At 43.6% G+C, this 22,390-nt stretch overlaps 1 protein-coding gene across 2 annotated transcripts in view; it reads left to right on the forward strand.

The window, feature by feature from the left end:
- ZCCHC17 (zinc finger CCHC-type containing 17) overlaps positions 1-22,390 on the forward strand; it is a 49,201-nt gene that overhangs the window by 2,179 nt on the left and 24,632 nt on the right. The window contains exons 1-6 of one of the 2 annotated variants that reach the window (XM_077480963.1): positions 3,425-3,533; positions 3,749-3,856; positions 4,576-4,633; positions 4,719-4,819; positions 11,916-12,007; positions 12,085-12,185. In XM_077480963.1, coding sequence (XP_077337089.1) covers positions 3,815-3,856; positions 4,576-4,633; positions 4,719-4,819; positions 11,916-12,007; positions 12,085-12,185 — 394 coding nt within the window. In that variant the 5' untranslated portion in view covers positions 3,425-3,533; positions 3,749-3,814. Of the gene's footprint in view, positions 1-3,424; positions 3,534-3,748; positions 3,857-4,575; positions 4,634-4,718; positions 4,820-11,915; positions 12,008-12,084; positions 12,186-22,390 lie in introns of those variants that run through there. The other variant, XM_077480962.1, reaches the window with a different exon arrangement.

Below are 22,390 nucleotides of genomic sequence, written 5' to 3' on the forward strand. Positions count from 1 at the left end.
AATTTTAATTTTTTGTGAAGAATCACCAACAAGTGGGACACAATTGTGAAGTGGAACGAAATCTATTGGATAATTTTAAACTTTTTTAGCAAATAAAAAACTGAAAAGTGGTGCGTGCAAAATTATTCTGCCCCTTTACTTTCAGTGCAGCAAACTCACTCCAGAAGTTCAGCGAGGATCTCTGAATGATCCAATGTTGTCCTAAATGACTGATGGTGATAAATAGAATCCACCTGTGTGTAATCAAGTCTCTGTATAAATGCACCTGCTCTGTGATAGTCTCAGGGTTCTGTTGAAAGCGCAGAGAGCATCATGAAGACCAAGGAACACACCAGGCAGGTCCGTAATACTGTTGTGGAGAAGTTTAAAGTCGGATTTGGATACAAAAAGATTTGCCAAGCTTTAAACATCCCAAGGAGCACTGTGCATTTTGAAATGGAAGGAGTATCAGACCACTGCAAATCTACCAAGACCTGGCCGTCCCTCTAAACTTTCAGCTCAGACAAGGAGAAGACTGATCAGAGATGCAGCCAAGAGGCCCATGATCACTCTGGATGAACTGCAGAGAACTACAGCTGAGGTGGGAGAGTCTGTCCATAGGACAACAATCAGTCGTACACTGCACAAATCTGGCCTTTATGGAAGAGTGGCAAGAAGAAATCCATTTCTCAAAGATATCCATAAAAAGTCTCCTCTAAAGTTTGCCACAAGCCACCTGGGAGACACACCAAACATGCGGAAGAAGGTGCTCTGGTCAGATGAAACCAAAATCAAACTTTTTGCCCACAATGCAAAACGATATGTTTGGCGTAAAAGCAACACAGCTCATCACCCTCAACACACCATCCCCACTGTCAAACATGGTGGTGGCAGCATCATGGTTTGGGCCTGCTTTTCTTCAGCAGGGACAGGGAAGATGGTTAAAATTGAGGGGAAGATGGATGCAGCCAAATACAGGACCATTCTGGATGAAAACCTGTTGGACTCTGCAAAAGACCTGAAACTGGGACGGAGATTTATCTTCCAACAAGACAATGATCTCAAACATACAGCAAAATCTACAAAGGAATGGTTCACAAATAAACGTATCCAGGTGTTAGAATGGCCAAGTCAAAGTCCAGACCTGAATCCAATCGAGAATCTGTGGAAAGAGCTGAAAACTGCTGTTCACAAACGCTCTCCATCCAACTTCACTGAGCTCGAGCTGTTTTGCAAGGAAGAATGGTCAAGAATTTCAGTCTCTCGATGTGCAAAACTGATAGAGACATACCCCAAGCGACTTGCAGCTGTAATCGCAGCAAAAGGTGACTCTACAAAGTATTAACACAAGGGGGCCGAATAATTTTCAAAAATCCAATAGATTTCGTTCCACTTCACAATTGTGTCCCACTTGTTGGTGATTCTTCACACAAAATAAAATTTTTATATCTTTATGTTTGAAGCCTGAAATGTGGCAAAAGGTTGAAAAGTTCAAGGGGGCCAAATACTTTCGCAAGGCACTGTATTTACTAAAGCTGGATGTACATTGTAAAGTTTTTGCTCAATTTCCTTTTAGATTTACTTTTTTAAGTTATGTAGTGCAAGAGCCTGATTGCAATTCACTAACTGGTTATCCCTTGCCTCAACTACTGCACTGCAACTCCTCTCTTCATTGGATTACCTTTACATAGACTATCCCCCCCCCCGCTTCAGTCCATGATTGCTGCTGCCAGACTCATCCACCTTACCAACTGTTCAGTGTTCTTCACACCTCTCTCCCAATCCCTCTATTGTCTTCCACTCGCCCAATGAATAAAACTCAAAGTACTAACAGCTTACAAAGCAACTCTACCCCCAGCTACATCACTAACCTAGTCTCAAAATGCCAACCAAGCCGCTCTCTTCGGTCCTCCCAAGACCTCCTGCTCTCTAGCTCCCTTGTCACCTCCTCCCATGCTTGTTTCCCAGGATTTCTCCAGAGCTTCTCCCATCCTTTGGAACTCCCTACCCCAACCTGTCTGACTATCTCCTAATCTATCCATTTTTAGACGATCCCTGAAAACCCTTCTCATTAAAGAAGTCTATCCTGCTTCTAATTATAGTGGTTGTATAAAGGCAGGAGGTTTTCTATCTCGCATTGAAAAGACACATATAAGAGAGGTATTGAGACTGCACACCCTGGAACAAGCAATATAGGAAAGTTCCCCCCAAGGGGCTTTACAGCAGCAGTATAGGCGGATTCAAAAGGGATTGTATTAAAATACTTTAAGAAAATAGAGTCAACAACATGTTGAAGTTAAAATATAAGCCCCGGTTAGGGCATAACAAGAACATTCCATGATACAAGAAATGCAGCATCATATGTTGTGATAATTCCCGACGCGTTTTGACTCACGTGGTCTTCTTCAGGGTTTGGTTTGCGCTAGAGAGATATATTTAACATCTCAAATGTCAAAAAGTGTGTATAATATTTATTATTATTAATAATAATATTTACCACTAGAAGGGGAAATGGGATCTCCTGGCCAGAATTTTTTATAAAACCGATGGATGATCCCGGAGGTTCCATACCTACTCGTGTCCCAAGGGTGGAAAGAGTTCGAACCAATAAGGCTTGCAAGGAGTCATGCTTAGGACACCCTCAGAGGGTAAAGGAGGCAAACGCCTGCAGAAAATTCCCAATGATATCATTATATCAGGAGAGCATTCTAATTTTAGTCCTCACATATTACAAGATATGGGATGGATTTCAAATGTTTCTCAATGTGTATCTACGTTTATAGTAGTATCCGCAAATGTTTGTCATTGGTACCAATTAGGTTCCAAATGTTTAATGTTTTATTAAAAATACCATGCTGCGTGAGGATCCAAGATATGATCCCATGCATCTCTGAGCTAATGGTTACCTTATACAAATGGTCTATGCAAGTACTGTACACAATTATAACACCGCTGTTACCTTTTTTATCAATTGACCCTCCCTCTGAGATTTGTAATTTAGTGGACAGGCCCCCTGATTCCTCTTGTACCAAATTGTATTGTAACTGTATGTCTGTCTTCATTTTGTAAAGCGCTGCACCAACTGTTGGTGCTATATAAATCCTGTATAATAACAATACAATTTGGTTAGGTTTGCAGTAATTATTTTTATTTTTTTATGTCACAAGGTATTTGTGCAGTACACAGTTTTTTTGGAAAAAATAAAACATTTTTGAATTGTAATGCAAAAATACACAAGCCTAACCCAGTTCGTGAATAAAATATAATAGATAACGTTAGGCTGAGTAAATAGATACCAAACTTGTAACGCTTTAAAATTGCACATGCTCGTGCAATGGCAACAAATTGCGTAATTTTACTATTATTTCTATTTTTTTTTTACACTGTTGCTTGTGGGGTGTGTTTTTTTTTTTTTTTTTGAAAATGGCGTGAATGTCCCCTCCCGCTGCTTGTAAAAGCAATCCAGCAGCTAGTTGGCCACTAGAAATGCTTATACAAGAGAGCACCAACCATCAACTCTTAAAAAGTAAAAACGGTACCAGAATGGTATACAGGTATGTCGCTGGTTGGCAATGGTTAAATCAGAAGGATGCATTAAGGTGAAATAAATCTTTTTGACTTTGTTAATTTTTGAATTAGATTCCAATCAAGGGCTACAGTACATTAAAACCATCTGTCTCTGTCTCTCTCTGTCTCTCTCTCGTGCACCTGTCAGTAAATTGAGAATGATTTCAGATGTGACAAACTGTTTAATTTTTTTATCTTGCAGATGATTACACCATCATTCTTTTAAACCATTTGGAGCCATCAGTTTTGTACACCACTCAAAAAAGCAATGGATAATGTGCCAGAGTTATATGAAATCTTCAAAGGAGAGGTAAGCATATTAAAGTTGCCAAGATAATTTAAAGTGATTTTTTTTTATATATAACATGTCCTAGGCCAGTGATGGCGAACCTCGGCATTCCAGATGTTTTGGAACTACATTTCCCATGATGCTCAACCACACTGCAAAATGCGATCATTTTGTTTTGTGATTCGCTATATTGGTATGCGGTCTTTAACTCTAACGAGTCACAAGTGGTTAATACAGGCTACACATGATGCTACAGGGGGATTTAGTAAAACTGGTGCACACAGAATCTGGTATGGCTGTGTGTGATAACCAATCCGCTTCTTCATTCAATTGTCAATCTTAATTGAACAAGCTGAGGTAAAAGCTGGTTACTATGCACAGTGGCACCAGATTCTGTGTGTACTTGTTTTAGAAAATCTCCCCATATGGGTTTTCTAACTAGAGCACAAGTTTTAGAGACTCTGCCTTTTATTGAAACACTGGCCATAGCTAATGGGAGTGTGATGGAATGATACGCACCATTACCCTGACTCCATCCCATATGTTTGTGTAACTTCAGCTTGAGCTGTTGAGGTCTATAAGCAAACTTATTTTTATTTTTTTAAGCAGGGGATTGGCAAAACTGTAAAACATGTAAATGGGATATATATATATATATATATATATATATTCTATGCAATATTTCATAATTATTCTATGTTGATAGTTTTAATGTAGTTAAACCAATCTCTTCTCTGTAGGTTGCAAATGTCACAGATTATGGAGCGTTTATTAAAATTCCAGGTTGCACAAAGCAAGGTGAGGCCCACTGCTGAGAGAGCATTTTTAAAGCATAAATATGTACAAATAAACAATTTTATTTATTTTTTTGCTCGCTTACCAGGGCTTGTCCACAGGACACACATGTCATCTTCTCATGTTGACCGTCCTTCAGAAGTAGTAGACGTTGGTGAGAAAGTGTGGGTGAAGGTTATTGGTAACGAGGTACTACATTTACATTTTTTGCATTCTCTGTTACTATAAATATTCATGGTCTCACAAAATTAATAATAAACAAGCATATAGTTTACCATAATGACAGGACAGGCTGATGGCCTCCTAAAATGTTTGCCATCCTAGGCTGAACTTTTAAACCTTCAGATCTGACTACAGGAAATATTATCCATTTATTTTTTTTTATTTTTGTTTGGTAGCTTACATTTGAACATAGAGTGCATCTGTGTGTTCTAACTGCAATAAATTTAGATCAGTCTCTCTATGAAATTTACCTTTTGCCATTTTTAGCAAAGTGACTAAGTGAGAATCTCTCAATATGACCCTGGGAGGTTGATTTAGCTTCACCTTTGGCACAATTATGTTGCTTGGCAGTTGAGAACATACAGGTGGTTAGACCCATTAAGGTTTCAGGAATGCCCGTAGGACCACATCTGATTTTTAACAAATTTGAAGAGTATCTTAACAGGGGCCTCACAGTAAATGGTCCTGAGGATCTATCCATGTAACCAACTCATCCATGACTATGCCCAATGGATTCTTTTTTTTTTTAAATCAACAACAGGTTTTATTTTGTTTACAGTGCATACATGCTACAGTTTACATTTTCAGATAATGGTACATATCATACATAGCTTCAAATAACAGTTGTGTCTACATCTCAGATCTTTATCATCACATCATGACATATCCATGAAATACATGGAATAAATACGTACATGGTTTTAGTATTTTGTGACTTGCTTTGTTACCCATGGGCTTGGTGATCCACATGCCATCAACTTTCCCGTGCGTAGTGCAAAGGTCAGGTTATGAGCAAGTGTCGGACTCCTGCAGCCACCTGTCCAAATTTTATAGTATTTCTCAGGACATCCTCTATTGGTGTATATACATTTTTTATACGCTCTCTGTCTTGTCTATGTGATACAGTTGGGATAATTGGGATGCAATATAAGTCGAAATCAGTCAACGCCATACCTCCCAGGTCAGTAGGGTTTTTAAGTGCCTGCCACACCAGTTTGTGTCTCTTAGGACCCCATACAAACGGTTTAAGGAGGGCTTCTAGAGTCTTAAAATATTTCAAAGGTAGGTATGTTGGGGAGTGCCATATCGCATATAAAATTTTGGAAAGTAGGATCATCTTAATTAAGTTTATTTGCCCCCATACCCCCAGTGGCAGACGAGCCCAAATCCTGAGCTTAGTTTGCACATAGGATATAAGGGGTTCAATAATTAGATGTATATAGTCTGTTGATATTCTGGACACCTGCACCCCAAGGTATTTAATGGTACTAACTCTTTGGAGAGGTAACATGGCTTGTGACTCGGTTGGTGTGAAACTGTCTTGGTGGGATCTGAGATTTTTCCCAATTAATTTTTAAACCAGAAAAGGTCCCAAATTGTTCAATTGTGTGTAGTGCCACACGCAGGGAAGGACCTGGGTCGGGTAGGTACAACAAGGTGTCATCCGCGTACATACTGATTTTCTCAATCGGATTACCGGAGCCTCGTCCCTTAATTTCTGGATTATCCCGGGTGGATATGGCCAACGGCTCAGCTTCCAGGGCATACAACAACGGCGAAAGGGGCCAAACTGCTCAGAGGGCCATCCGTTCGCCATCCCCCTGGCTGTGGGTCACTGGTATAGAAGTTGCAACCATTTAATACATTTAGGGCCAAAGCCATACCACTCGAGACATTTCCATAAGTACCCCCATTCCACGGAGTCAAAGGCTTTTGCGGTGTCTAAGGTTACTACTACACGAGATACTGCCTGCGACTTGCAGGTTAATAAACAACTTGCGTAAGTTGAAGGATGTATTACGACCCGGCATAAATCCCGCCTGGTCGACATTTATTAGAGAGAGGATAATTTTGTTCAATCTCAGTGACAGTAACTTAGCAAGGATTTTAATGCCTGCTTGGAGTAGGTATATGGGGCGATATGATTCCGGATATCCCGGATCCTTCCCTTGTTTGGGAATGAGTACTATTACTGCCTCTCTCATGGACAGTGGCAAGGAAAAGGTCTCAAAGATGGTTATATAGCATGAGTAACTTTGGAGTAAGAAATTCACTGAACTGGGAGTAAAACCCGTCCGAGCCAGTGGATTTGGATCTGGCAAAACTGGCAATAGCTGCGGCTATTTCATCTTTGGTGAGGGGAGCCTCAAGAAGGTCAAACTGGTCAGTTGGGGAATAGTAATACTATGAAGGAAGGTCGTTCTCTGGTCAGTGGGGTCTGTTGTAGTTGTTTTGTACAGATCTGCAAAGAAGTCTCTAAATCTAGCTGTTACACTACGCAGATCCGTGATCTGTTGTCCCCACCCCCCCCCCCCCGGTCCATGCAGGGTGATGACCACTGGGGGTCTCTCTTCACTGTGGACCAGATATGCCAGCAGCTTACTCGCCTTTTCACCATGCTCAAAAAATGTTTGCTTTGTGAAAAACAGCTTTTGCCTGGCCTTTGTAAACTGAAGTTGGGTTGCTACTCTGGATTGCAATTTGAGTCGGGCTGCTATCTCTGGGGTAGGGTTAGTGGCATATTCCCTTTCTGTGGAGGTTAGTTCCGCTACCGCCCTATCAAAGACATCTGCGGATTTCGTCTTAATTGCATTTATGTGAGAGGCGAGGGTCATGCGTGCGTATATTTTGCAAAAGTCCCAAACCACTGAAATAGAGGCAGTTTGTTTGTTTTTCTGCAAAGTATAGCTTCCGTAGGTTCAGGAGCTCATCATCGTCCGGCAATAGGGACAGTCAGAATGGGTTCAAGCGCCAAGGCTTTGGGGGCTTACCGATGGGAATACTCAATGATATCCAATATGGGCTGTGATCAGATAACAGTCTTGGGCAAAAGGCCATTTCTTATATCCGCGGCGTTAGGGTTCTGGATACAAGAATAAAATCAATGCGGGACATGGAGTTGTGGGAAGGCGAAAAGCAGGAGTAAGTCTTTGTAAGGGGGAATTTGTAGCACCAAGTGTCTATTAAGTGGAGAGTGGAGATTAGCTTAGAAAATGTTGTCTCCCTGGTATCCGTGTCTGTCCCCTGTGAAATCTGTAATCTATCTAATGCTGGCCGCAGGGTGGTGTTAAAGTCTCCCATCCAGATCGCTGGTATTGTGGGGTGGCGGGTCATAAGGGCTAGTCCCTCTATAATCATGGTCATACTAAATGGGGGAGGTATGTAAAAAGCCAGGAGGAGAAACTGTTCACCATATAGTTTGGCATGGAGAAACACATCTGCCCTGTGGGTCGGTAATTACTTCACATAACTCGAAGTGTACCGATCTGGCTATTAAAAGTGAAACACCTCTGGCGTGAGTAGTATGAGTGGAATGATATGCCCACTCCACCCAAGGGTGGCGGAGGGCCATCTGAAGCCTCCCTTCTGTATGCGTCTCTACCAATGCCACTACATCTGCTCTCTGCCTCTTTAGGAATGAAAGGGCTGCCGAGCGTTTAATTTTCTCACACAGGCCCCTCACATTCCACGTTAGGAATTTTATAGATGTCATTGTAGAGCATATGAAAAATAACCCCTCGCTAGGATGTCCCCTTTAGGATCACCCGCTAGAGATTCATGTAGTACCAATAACATAAGTAGTATTAGAACCTGCCATAGAGCTAGCCATGTATAAGTTAACCAATTAAGACATGTACCTGTTACAATCTCCTCTTGTAATAACACTCGTGCACTTAAATTTTGAGAAAATACCTGTAAAACATTCCCCACCTCCCACCCCAACCTGTGCGGGCATTATCCTTCAACAGTTGTGAACTACCACCCCAGAGTCCTATCTCTTGAAAACATGTGAAAAAAAAGAGCAACAAAAAGGGGGTAAAATAGAAAGGATAAAAAAGAGGAAGAAGCTGCAAAAATGCAGCCCCTGTGTACAGCTAAGGCCTCTGGTCATGCGTATACATGCTAAGTGGTCAATAGTCGCATGGCTGTGAAAGTTGTTAGGAGGAGCCAGTGCCAGGTCCCAGTTCCTTCTGTAGCTGTGGCAAGGCCTAGCTCCAAGGATTAGAGCTGAGGTACGTTAAACACATTGTGAGGCACCTACTTCAGCCAATGCACATTTTACCATAGTCTGTTCCGAGGACACAATATGCACAATGAAAAATTGCAACAACAACTGTTGAACAACCCCCCTCCCCGCCTTACACCCACCTCAACTTGTGCAGGCATAATCCCTTAACAACTCTGAACTTCCATCTGGGAAAAAAGGAAGCTGCATGTATAAGGAATGAGGAACAGTTTTAGCCACTGGGTCATATAGTGGTTCCGAGCCAGCCGTGGCGTAAGATAATGAGAATGGGGTCTAGCTGAGCACCCCTGCGTGTTGGTATGAAAAATAGGCAGCACAACCCAATTCCTGTTCGTCTTTACAGTAGTGGTTCGCAGTGGTTGGTGGGGCGTAAATTCGCCGCACTATGCATGTAGCTTGTAGGACCAGCACACTTCCACAGCTACATGTGACGGATAAATGTAGGAGTAGTAAAAAAAAAAAAAGGGCTCCCATAAGGGGAGCAATGATATAAATGAAGTCCACTCCAAGTATCCAAACGAATGAAGAGAAGAGAATTTGCGGCAGTGGGGTCAGTAGAGGTGTAGGGTTACACCTGTCTCTCCAGACCGATGGGATATACGGAAGTGAAGTCGCCAATGTGTGATACAGGTCAAGGTGGTAATGTGGCAGAAGTAGTTAGGACAGGCCGAGTAATGGCAGAAAAATTAAGCAAGAGGATCTCGCCACGTGGCTCACCCAGAGTGCGGCCAGTTGCCCCTGCCATGAGCAGGCCCACGCTCCAGCCAGGAGATGACCTCGCGAGGGTCCTCAAAAAACAACACCCGGCCATCATGTTCCACCCTCAGACGTGCAGGGAAGAGCATGGAGTACTTCAGGTAACGGTCACGAAGTCTGCGCTTGGCCTCCATAAAGCTCTGTCGATGTTTCTGTATTTCGGCCAAGAAGTCAGGAAATATTGCCACTTTGATGTTTCCTACTGGGATGTTACCCCTCTCTCTCTCGCCAGCCTCAGCACATCATCTGTCTCTGTAGTTTAAAAGTTTTGCGATTAAGGTACGGGGGGGGCCCTGAGGAGGAGGTCTAGCGGGCATCCTATGAGCCATCTCCACTGCCAACATGGGGGAGAAGGCCTCCCAACCGTACATGGTTACCAGTAGTTGTTCCAGGAATACCGTTGGGGTCCTTAACCTCCGCTCCCTCTGGGAGACCGATGAAACGGAGGTTACACCTCCTCAGTATGTGTGTATGTATGTATGTGTGTGTGTGTGTGTGTGTGTATATGTGTATATATATATATATATATATATATATATATATATATGTGTGTATAATATAAATATATATACACACATATATATATAAATATATATAAATATATAAATATATAGCAGCTGGTTAATCTGCCTCTGCATGTGTTCAGATCCAGTCTGTAATGGCACCGTACTGATGCGGGTTTCCGTCTCTGTGACCTGTTCGAATTTTCTGGAAGTCCTGTCTAATCAGAGACATATCCATCTTGACCCCCTCAATCTGAGCAGTGAGGGATGTCCTGCAAAGTGTGATCACTTCCAACAGTTTATCCGTGTCTCCCTGTCCACGCTCCCCTCCTGTCCGCTCAGCACCGCCATCCTCCCCCGCCTCCTCTACCCCAGTCCGGCAGAATTGTGCCAGCTTTGCCGTGTGGATTTTTGGCTCTTTGGGGGGGGGGGGGGGGGGCATGATAGTAGGCACAGGTTCAGCACTTGGAGCCCGTCAGGGTAAATCAGGAAGGATGTGGAGGAAATCAAAGGGACAGGGCCTGCTGCTGGCCTGAGGGTCGGGTGTACCAAGATGGCCGCTGACCTCCATGTACAGGCCGGAGCCACGGACTTTCCTGAGGGCAATTTCTCATAAAAGGCTCACCTTTCTGCTCAGCCAGTGGGTGGATGAAGCCCAGAAGGGATAGGAGGAAGACTGTCCACAGGGCCCATCGCTAACTCCGAGGGAGGGTGTCCAAAGATGGTCGCGGACCTCCGCAAGTAGGCTGAAGCCGGGTATTTGCCTAAATGCAGCCACCGCGCAGCCCGATCGGACAACAGAGACCAGGAAGCAGGAGAGGCGTGAAGAGGGTCCCCAGAGGAGCTGGCCACCCGTGCAGTATGCCTATTGGAGTGGAGGATTAGCTTGTAAAAGGATTAATGGGCGGAGCTCTGGGCATGCAGGACCTACTCCATGCTCCGTCAAGCCACGCCCTATGCCCGATGGATTCTTAGGTGAAACTGAGAAGTGAGAGTATTGAGTATTGGGGTTAGGGGTTAAAGAAGGAACTGAGATTAGTGAAGAGGGGGGAGAAAAAGGGAGAGGTAGGTCCTCGTGGTGGGGCGCAAGAGCGCATTAAATCCTAAGAAGGGTGGTGTCAAATCTAGTGGGTTTAGTATACTCGACCCATGGTCGCCATACCCTTAAGAACTTATCGTGAGTGTCCGAAAGGACAGCTGTCAGCTTTTCTTTAACCATTATCTCGTCCGTGCGTTTTTTTTAACCACCTCAAAACTTAGTACTGGTGTCTTCCATGCCCTTGCTATCGTTGGTTTGTTTGCAGTAAAGAGGTGCAGAGCCAGTTGGCGCTCAGGGCGAAGCAGTTCTGTGATTGCTTTGCACAGAAGTGCTTCATATGGGTCTTTTTTGAGGTCAGCATGAAGTATGTTTCGGAGGAGGGAGTAAACTCTGATCCATAACCTGAAAACCCACCAGATGTGCGTCATAGTGACTTGCACGATTTCATTCTTGCACTCTGTGTGAACCTAGGCTAAATGTTTGTTATAAATTAAACCGACAGATTGGCATGCTAGTTATCCATATACTGGTCTAATTTGTTATATACTAATTTGACAGAATCCAAAAAAGGAATCTCAGATTTAAACATTATTTCGGGAAGTTGCTCATGGACACCTATATGATTATTTATTCATTTAGACTGTTGCTAACTGTTTCCAGGCAATTTTTGGGTTAGAATTACTTGATTTTTAATGGTTGTAGTTGACGGCTGGATAAATCTTACTGTTCTTATTTCAGGTAAAAGATGGAAAGCAGAAAATCTCCTTATCCATGAAGGTTGTCAACCAGGGAACAGGGAACGATATAGATCCAAACAATGTGGTGTTGGAGTAAGTGAGTGAATTGTTCAACAGAAATTGATTTACTGAAATGGAAGGCATTTGCTACATTCTTCTGTTTCTGTTAGACAGGACGCACGAAAGAAACGAGAGTTTAAGGACTACAGCAAGCAGAAAATAACGCTGGAGGCTGTACTGAACACCGTGTGTAAAAAGTGTGGCTGTAAAGGTTGGTTGTTTCAAGCTCTCATTATCTACTATAAATTTATATATATATATATATATATATATATAGATAGATAGATAGATACTTTTTTTTTTTTTATATATATATAACGAGCTTCATCCATGTGGGCAAATGCATTTTTCAGCTTAAAAGCGGTGGTGGGCCATCCTAGCGCCGGACGCATGACTTCCAATGGGGATTATTTATTTAAACTTTTTTCGAAGCACATGATTACAGCAAGAGGCTCTAAATTGGCTTTAAAAAGTGGTTACAACTAGAGGTTTTTGCTTACCTGGTAGACCTAGCCTGCTCCCAAACTTCTGTGTGATTTTGGTAATATTAAGAGGCATTGAAATCTCAATAGCCTTTTTCTCACATATGTGTTTATTCTCAAGAACATGGACACTGAAAATCTACATTGGCAAACCTAAGTATGTTTGTTTTTCTTGCTTTTTACACAACTTAATTTAAATATTTCAATTTGCGTTAAATTCAATACTTCTGCTTCATGTGCCAAACCCCTTTTTAATATTTCAGTATAGTAATATATATATTATTTCACCTATTTGCTCACCAACTAAAAATGTTCAAGCTCCTTCAAAAAAGTGGCAGTGAAGTTGAAATGTGAAGCTGCAGAGCTTGGTAAAAAGAAGGGGTATGTTGGAAACGCTACTCCATGTTACTAAACAAAGTTCAGAATGGCTGGGAAAAAAAAACAGAACTGCAAATAGTAAATCTAAAAAAAAAAAATAAAAAAAAAAATTCATATGCAAGATTTCATATTTGTCTGGTATAATTAAACCTATTTTAAAGAGGAAGTAAACTTCCTCTGCAAACTTTTACCTATAGGTAAGCCTTATCTCCTAAACCTGTACAGTTTAGGAGATATTTCCACTGCATGCAACCGGTGACATCACTGCCGCATGCACTCTGAAGGAACGGCCCACATGTGCCGTTCCTTTCAAACCTGTGCCGTGAACGGTGGCTCCCCCACGTATGCGCGTGAGTGATGTCTTTGCGGCTCTGGCCAATCGTAGAGCTGGAGCCGCAAACCCGAATGAAGCTCCGGGAAAGATGTCCGCGGGGACTGCTGCAACAGCTTTGTTATAAGGTAAATATTCTATAATGATCTAGTATGGGAAGCATACTAGCTCTATTATGGGGTGCATACTTATGCCTTTTGTCTTGCAAGTGTGTGGTGTGGGTTGTTTTTATTTATTTATTGTGCAATCCCTGTAAAATTACTTATTCACAGTGGGGAGGAGGGCAGTGACTGGATGAGGATTTTAGTGGTGGGCCGTAGCTGGAGATAATCAGAGGCTGATAGCTGATTACTCGTCTGAGGGTGGTAAACAGTAAAGCAGTGGCTCCCTGGCATGGAAAAGGGAGGAAGTTTGGGAGTTTGACGATCCGGGGGAATCGAGAGAAATACAGCAGTCATGGCACTTTAGCATGGAGAGATGCTGAGACACTGTATCCTGCACTCCTCTGATCATACTAACTCCTCTCCGGCAGGCAGTGTCTCTTCCATCTCTTACGTGATAGCAATAGTCACAGCTGTGACAGTTACAAACCAGGGTACTAACCTGTTCTGTCCTGCTGCTTTGCCTCCTGGGCTCCTGGTCTCTGCTGCAGTCTAGTTTGTCCTGTGTTGCCTGCTGGCTATAAGCAGACTATTAGCTGATCATCAACTGCAGGCAGACTACTAGTTCCTGCTGTTGCTTACTGCTGTGGAGCAAATATATTCCTTTCTATGTTCTTCTTTGGTGAACAAACAGCTGAAGATCCAGACTTGGTGGGGTACACAGCAGTGTGAGCAGTGGCTGTCTTGCTGCACCCAGAGGCATGCCTATGCACTTTTTTAATATTAATATTTGATTTACTGGAGTATTGGAAAATATCAGCTATGGAAGAGTTTCTGAACTATTGTGTGTGTGTGTGTGTGTGTGTGTGTTTGTTTTTGTTTTTGTCCCCCCCCCCCCCCCCCCCTCTTTTGGATTAGGATTTTGCAATTAAAGATACAATTGATAATAGGTATTTGTGCTGTGCTGTGGCCTCTGACTTAGGCTTGCTACACCCATTTGATTATATAACTCGTACTGTTAGAGACAGACTGTTAAAAGGGAAAAGGAATGCAAATGCTTGGATGTGGATTTCTCCCATCTCCTTTACTTTTAGCTAACCTCAGTTAACTTTAACTATATACCAAATACTGATTATATACCCTGGGAGAATAAATAGGGTCTCTTTTGGCTGGAGATGGATGTCTCAGCCTCAGACTCATTCATCGACATTAAACAAGTTAGTGACATCAAGCTTCAGTTTGTGCCTCTGCGTCAGCGATTTTTTTTATTTTTTTTCCCCCCCCTAATCGTCTTTCAGGACAGCCACCTGAGACCTTGGCTCCTCCCCTCTGTAGGAAACACCTGCGCCAGCTTTCTATAAATTTCCTCCTCCCCTGCTACTCCTCAGTTATTTGTGTTCCCTACAGGAGGGGAATCACCAAGGAAACCAAGCCAGGAGAGTCGGGAGGCTCAGGCAAATGTCCCTTGAAAGTAGCAGAGGCTGCTTGGGCAAACTAAAAAAAAACGGACTGACCTGTAATGCCGCCCCCGCATCCCTGAGTGCAGATGGAGGTCAGAGGGGCTCCTGTTCAGCTCAGAGTGCGGAGCAAGGAGGTGCATGGCCGGCCGTCTCATACCCCCAGCAGCATATGGCACTCAACAGTGCAAACCATGCTGGGTATTGGGATCGGTGGCGGGTGACGTCCGGCGAAGGGGGCGTGCACTTCTGGGTTAGCGGCTTCCAGTTTCCATCAGCGAAACATGAAGAGGAGTCGGGCATGAGCTCGAGAGGAGCCGCATATGCTGTAGAGACAGCGGAGGCTCCGGTGGTGACACCAGTATGTCACAAGCCCTCTCACAACTCAAAAAGGAGGTGTCCTTCTTGTAAAAATAAACTTAAAGATTCCTTGGGGAAAGCATTGTGTAAGGAATGTATTAACAAACTAATGCAAGAACATTCCACTGAGCAGGGCAGTGATTTAGTGCCACCTGTTAAGGAACTATCCAGTACCTTTGAGTCATTCAAAACCTTTTTTGAAGGATTTCAGATCCCTACAGACTGCTCCTCCTTCAGTACAATCGGCACTACCAAAGACTCAAGCACTACCCTCCACTAGTGCAAATCCTTCAGTAGGCCCTAGAGAGGAGGCAGAGGATGAGCCTGACAGCGCAGCGTCTGGCTCCCAAGAATCAGAAGGTGAGGCACTGGAAGGGGATTCCAGACAACCCTCCTGATAAAAGCTCTCATTAGAGGTAGATCAGCTTTTGGGAGCCATTCATACCACATTGGGTATACAAACTGAAAATAAACCTTTATCCCTACATGATCAAATGTATGAGGGTTTAGGAGAACAGGAAAATAAGAATTTTCCTGTTCATGAGGTCCTAATAGAGGCAATTAAAAAAGAATGGTTGGAACCAGAAAGAGAGAAACTTTTTTTTTTTTTTTTTAATTTTTTTTATTTATTTTTTTCTAAGGCCTCAAAGAGACGGTTTCCATTTACAAATGATGAATCATCAGTATGGAACAAAACTCCAAAGCTAGATGCAGTCTACTCGCAAGTTTCCCAGCACACAGATTTAGCTTTTGAGGATATGGGGGTCTTATCGGAAGCAATGGATAAGAGAATGGACTCTATTAAAGAAGTCATGGGACTCCACAGTGGGGAACCTAAAGCCAGCAATGGCAGTCATGGTGGTGGTCAGAAATGTAGGGTTTTGGTTAAACCGTATTCAGGCACATATCGAGGAAGGAACTGCAAAGGAACAGATTTTATCCTCCTTTTTTTTTTTTTTTTTCCCCCACTCTTCTTCGCGGCATCGCATATATCGCAGATGCATCGGCAGAGCTGGTACGCATTGCAGCCAGATCTTCGGCACTAGCCAATTCTACCAGACGGGCCCTATGGCTAAAGACATGACAGGTGGACTGTGCGCAGGGGCAGACTGACCAGTCGGTCACTCGGGCACCGCCCGAGGACATTAGGGGCCCGGACTCGGCCACATGAGAGGCCACTTGCAGCGGCTGAATTACATGCCGCAATGCCGATAATAACACTAACTGTGCACTGCTCCCCGCCGGCCCCTCCTTCCCTCCCGTCCGTCCCAGGTGCTTGTACTGTATGTGTCGTGACATCACCTGGGATGGACGAGAAGAGTGGAGGGGCTGTCGGGGAGCAGCGCACTGTTAGAAGTACTATTAGCGGCATCCAGTGACTCGTGAGTGAAGCCGAGACACCAGGGCCGCTACACGTGATGGGGGGGGGGGGGGGGGAGTGTACAGATGTAAGGGCCCCCGGGTCCCCCCCACCCCACAGTGTCGTCCTGGCTGTGTGTGTGTGTCCCTAATTGCATGTCCTCCTGTGCTGTGTGTGTGTGTGCGCGCGTTTTCCCTCCAGTGTCCCCCTGTGTGTGTGTGTGTGTGTGCGCGTTTTCCCTCCAGTGTGTGTGTGCGTGCGCGCGCGCGTTCTCCCTCCAGTGTCCCTCTGTGCAGGTGTAGCTTGAGTGTTGGGATCAAGAGGGCCCCATGATCTTCTATTGCCCGGTAGCCCCATGAGTTGTCAGTCTGCCCCTGACGGTGCGGGATCCCGTTTACAGGGGACCTGCTGTTCGGGCCAGGATTAGAGAAGGTGCTGGACCGTAAAGCGTTTTTTTTTAATTTTTTTTATTTTTTTCCCTCCTTCGTCATGAGCAAACCCATAATAAACAATGAAGTAGTCTCAGTGGGAGGAAGACTGGGAAAACATCTCACAATGTGAAAAATATCCTCCAATCAGTTTATTTTAAGGACAATAAGAGAAGGGTATTTTCTAGAGTTCTCAAAATCACCCCTAAACAGACTTTATACCACCAAACTGCTAAAAAACAGAGAAAAAGCCAAAGGGTGGATGAGGTCCATAAAGGATCTCAGGAAACAAGGTTTAATCATCAAGGTACCAAAAGAAGAAAGAGGACAAGGCTTCTACTCCCACATAATTGGAGTACAGAAACCGTCAGGAAAGGTCAGGCCAATCCTCAACCTCAAACCCTTAAATCTATCCATAACTTACAAACGATTCAGAAGGGATTCCATATATTCAGTAAAGGCTCTGTTAGCCCCAAACTGTTATGGCTTTACTAGATTTTAAAGGATGCGTACCTACACATACCGATACATCAAAGTTGTCGGAAGTTTCTAAGGTTAGCAATAGAAACAGGAAAGGAGACCATACACCTTAAATTCCAGGCTCTACCCTTCCGCCTATCATCTTTGCCCAGAATTTTTACAAAGATTCTAGCGGAAGCTCTGGCACCATTGCGACTAAAGGGCATATCCATCATTGTCTATTTAGACGACCTTCTCCTTTTTGCAAAAACTCCCAGGAGGTTATTAGAAAACCTCAAATACACACAGACATTGTTAGAAAGTCTAGGTTGGTTGGTAAATGTAGAAAAATCAAACCTACAACCCACGCAACAAATAAACTATTTGGGATATATAATAGACTCAGTCCAGCAAAGTTTTTTTACCCAAGGAAAAAATAGGAAAAATTCAAAAAGAAATAAGAGCAATGCAGGCCAATCTACCATGTCCAATAAGAAAAATAATGTCAACACTGGGTTTGCGAACATCTGCAATCCCAGCGGTACAATGGGCAAGTCTACATTTTTTGGCCACTACAGATGTTCTTATTAAAAATATGGGATCACAGGCAGGAGTCACTGGATACGCAGGTGTTAGTACCAGCAAAGGTAAAAAAAGACCCTATGGTGGTGGAAAAGGGCAGAAAACCTAATATGGATTCTACCCATTTCCCGAATTCTAACCACAGATGCAAGTGGCAGCACAGGCTGGGGAGCACATTTATACTCCCAAATAACACAAGGGATTTTGGGGGGGGGGGGGAGCGCACAAAGTCGTCCAACTGGAAGGAGTTGAGGGCAGTATGGTTTGCACTTCAGTCCTTCCAGAAAGAGTTGAGAGGACATCATGTACAGATCAGATCAGATAACTCGTCGGTAGTAGCCTTTATAAGCAAACAAGGGGGAACCAGAAGTGGAGCTCTGTGGTCTTTAGAAGAAGAAATCTTAAAATGGGGACAGAAGAACATACTCTCTTTTTAAGCAGTCCACTTAAAAGGGGATTTAAACAAGTGGCAGATTTCCTCAGCAGGAAGAAAGTAAGCGAAGCAGATTGGGTACTAAAACAGGAGGTATTCAACCAGATTACAAAAAAATTGGGAATACCTCAGGTAGACTTATTTGCTTCAAAGGAAAGCAAGAAAGTTTGAGCATTCTTCTCCCTGAGAAGAGAGGAAGGAGCGCTCAGAATAGATGCATTAGCACAGGCATTCAGCAGATGTTATGCCTTTCCCCCACCAGTGCTACTACCAGCAGTAATAAGAAAATTACGTACAGAAAACGCATCATTAATTCTCATAGCACCTCACTGGCCCAGCAGACCGTGGTTCTCTATGCTCAAAGAACTCGCCATAGAGCCCCCTTGGTTGCTACCAGTCCAGGAGGACCTACTATCCCAGGGTCCAGTGTACTGTCAGGTGGAAAGGTGGAAATTAGCCGCCTGGTATCTGGGGAGCAGCTGCTAAAAGCAAAAGGGTTCTCAAGCCGTTTGATAGAAACACTGCTGAAAAGCAGGAAGGTTGAGACACGTAATATCTACCAGAAAGTATGGAAATGTTTTAGCAGATGGTGCACAGAGAACAACTTCAAAACACAGAGCTCAGTAGCAGTCTTAGAATTTCTACAGAGTGGTGTAGACAAAGGTCTAAGCCTAAATACGTTAGAGTCAAGTGTGAGCACTATCGGTTTACCAGGAAAGAAGTTTAGCTTCAAATCCATGGATAATCAGACTCTTTAAATCAGTAAGCAGACAGAGGCCGATAAAAGGTACAGCCTTTCCAAAGTGGGACCTGTCATTAATGTTGCAAACTATGACAGCAGACCCCTTTGATCCACTAAAGGATTGCAGCCTGAAGATTCTGACCCTTCTTGGTTGCAATTACTACAGCCAAAAGGGTCTGCGAGATAGAAGCACTATCAATCAGACCCCCCCCCTTTTGCCAGATTTTCACGGACCGCATAGTCTTTAAAATGGACACAGGATTTCTGCCTAAAGTGGCCTCAAGATTTCATAGAGGCCAAGAAATTGTGTTACCATCATTTTGTCCAAATCCTTCTCAGGAAAAAAGTAAAATTCCATAATTTAGATGTCGGAGATGCATCTTACATTATTTAGAAACAACAAAGACAATTAGAAAGACGGAGTCTTTATTTTATTTTCTGGAGCTAGGCAAGGGCACAAAGCTTCAAAAAGCACAGTAGCCATGATGGCTAAGAGAAGCCATAGAACAGGCTTGCAAGATAGGAGGTATGCAGATTCCAGAGGGAATCGGGGCATACTCCACAAGGGACAATGGCAGCGTCAGAGACGGAAAGAGCGGAAGCAACGCCGGAACAGATTTGTAACGCGGCAACATGGTCCAGCTTTACCACTTTTGTAAAACACTATAGAGTGGACTTATGGTCAGCTAAAGATCAGACCTTTGAACACAAGGTCTTGCAATCTCTGGTCCCGCCCTAAGGGTAAGTGCTCTGCTATCCTCTCAGGTGGCTGTTCTGAAAGACGATTAAGGGAACAACGAAGTTGCTTACCGGTAACGTTCTTTCCCGGAGTCTTTCAGGACAGCCAGGTACCCACCCAGATGTATATCAAGACATAAAGATTTCCTTACAGGAAATGTGATCTAATTGATTATGTGTATCCTATGTTCTTGTGTCTCCCCAGCAAACTGGAGGTGCTCTTTAAAGAACTGAGGAGCAGCAAGGTAGGAGGAAATGTATAGAAAGCTGGCGCAGGTGTTTCCTACAGAGGGGAGGAGCCAATGTCTCTCAGGTGGCTGTCCTGAAAGACTCCGGGAAAGAACATTACTGATAAGTAACTTTGTTTTTTTTTTCCCTAAGAAGAAAACAAAGACCACAAAAGCAAGAATGACTGCTATTTGTTAACCACCTCCTTGCAGGATTCCTCTTCAGCTGCCGCCATTTTGGAAGCTATTATGGAGTGCAAAGGGATCTTATAGCCTCAGATGTTTCTCGGATCCACCAGGACCTAGATGGGTTCAAAACCAGGGTCTCTGAGGTAGAAAGTAGGGTCTCTGCTTTGGAAGACTCTACACCATCGGATTCTAAAGATCTTCGGGCTCTGCAGTTACAGGTCAGACTGTTGCAGGAAAGGGCTATTGATACTGAAAAACGTCTTTGATGGAATAATGTCGCATCCTGGGTCTACCGGAAAGGGCTTAGGGGACTAAACTAACAGCATTTGCTGAGCAATTATTTATTCGAGTTTTGGGCTTGGGTAGTGTGCCCACCCATCTTTTGTGGTGGAGTGGACACATAGGTTTCCACCAATACCACCTAAACCTGGGCCCCCCCTAGGCCTTTCCTGCTACAGTTATTGAGATAGAGTTCTGGCAGCTGCCTGGGCCAAACCAAAACAATAAAAATGATTTGAGCAGGGAGATCGCAATGGTCGCTTTTTGGACATAATGGCTAAACAAATTAGTATTCCGATTTCGGAAATGCGCACCTTCTCTGTTGATATGGCCTTTTACAAAGCCTAAAATTCTGGAGACTTTCCAGCAATTTTATCAGACATTGTATACATATCATTTGCCTTCTGATTTTCCAGCCAACTGAATTGGTGGCTTGGCTGGATTCAGTTGCACTGGCTTGGTTACGGATGGTATGAGGGAGACGCTAGTGCGTCCTATAACTTCGGAGGAAGTACTTTCAGCCATCGGTTCTTTTCCATTGGGTAAGTCACCAGGGTCGGATGGCCTTCCTATTGACTTTTATAGGGCTCATGGAGAGCTTTTAGCTCCTGTATTGGCTTACTCTGTCTGAAAGAGGGAGCTTTGCTGGACTCAATGAGTCGTGTTCATATAGTTTTAATTCATAAGCACCCAAAAGATCCATCCTTTTGTGCCTCATACAGGCCTATTGCTCTTTTGAATGTAGCCTTTAAAATTTTGACCAAGTTCAGCTACAACCTACAACCTATGATGCCTAATATTGATTCAGATCAGACGGGGTTCATGCCTGGTAGACTACTGATGTGAATTTGAGGTGATTATATACTAATATTTTATACTTCACATCTTAATATAGAATTTAGGGTCATTGCTTCCCTAGATATTGAAGGCTTTTGTTACCTTGAAGGGGCCCTTTCTGTGGGAGGTACTCCGCAGAATGGGCTTTCCAGTGGTATTTATAAAATGGCTACAGGTCTTGTATAGAAATCCCACAGCTGCAATGAAAATGGGGGGGGGGGGGGGGGGGGGTGTCATCTCTTTTGTTATTCTGTGGAACTCGGCAGAGCTGCCCTCTCTCTCTGACCCACTTTGCTATTGCTATGGAGCTGTGGCGGAGGCTTTGCGCACTTCCCCCAATATTAAGGGATTGCGGAATGGTTGGTTAGAGGAGAGGGTAACCTCGTATGCAGATGGCCTTTTAATATTTTTTTAATGATGCTGGACCCTCACTCCAAGGGGCCTTAGAGATGCTGGATTATTTTTCAATTGTTACAGGGTTGAAGGGAAATTGGACTAAGTTCCTGTTGTTCCCAATTGATGTGGAAGCCTATAGTATGGCTTCAAATGATATTCCATTGCAGTGGGTAGAGAATTTCAAGTATTTAGGAGCTGTGATTTCCAGCCAAGCTTCTGAATTTATTTCCCTGAATTTGACTCCGATTCAAGGAGACATCGTATGCCAATATGTATACCAAACAAACCACCAATGTGGCTCCTAACCTATAGGTAGCAGATTTAAGCTCTTCAAGATCAGAACATGCTTCTGCAGGAAAATGAGTCCCTAGATTGCATGTGGGAGGATGATCTGGACAGTGAGGAAAATTAGGAGGAGATGAATGACAATCGGTCAAGAAATTTAAGAGGAAATCACAGATTTCCTCCTTTTAAATCAAAATCCAGCTATAGTGCTGTTCGTAAGACCACTTACTAAGGGGATGGAGGCATTGACAAATTATACCACCAGCCAAAATCCAGAGTCCTGAACATCAACAGGCACTCAGATCCTTAAAAAATAACGCCAATATAACCATTAAGGCATCAGATAAGGGGG

Source organism: Lithobates pipiens, unplaced genomic scaffold, assembly GCF_037356315.1.
Source record: "Lithobates pipiens isolate NorthernLeopardFrog02 unplaced genomic scaffold, aLitPip1_a1.2 Scaffold_16, whole genome shotgun sequence".
NCBI classification, from domain to species: Eukaryota; Metazoa; Chordata; class Amphibia; order Anura; family Ranidae; genus Lithobates; species Lithobates pipiens.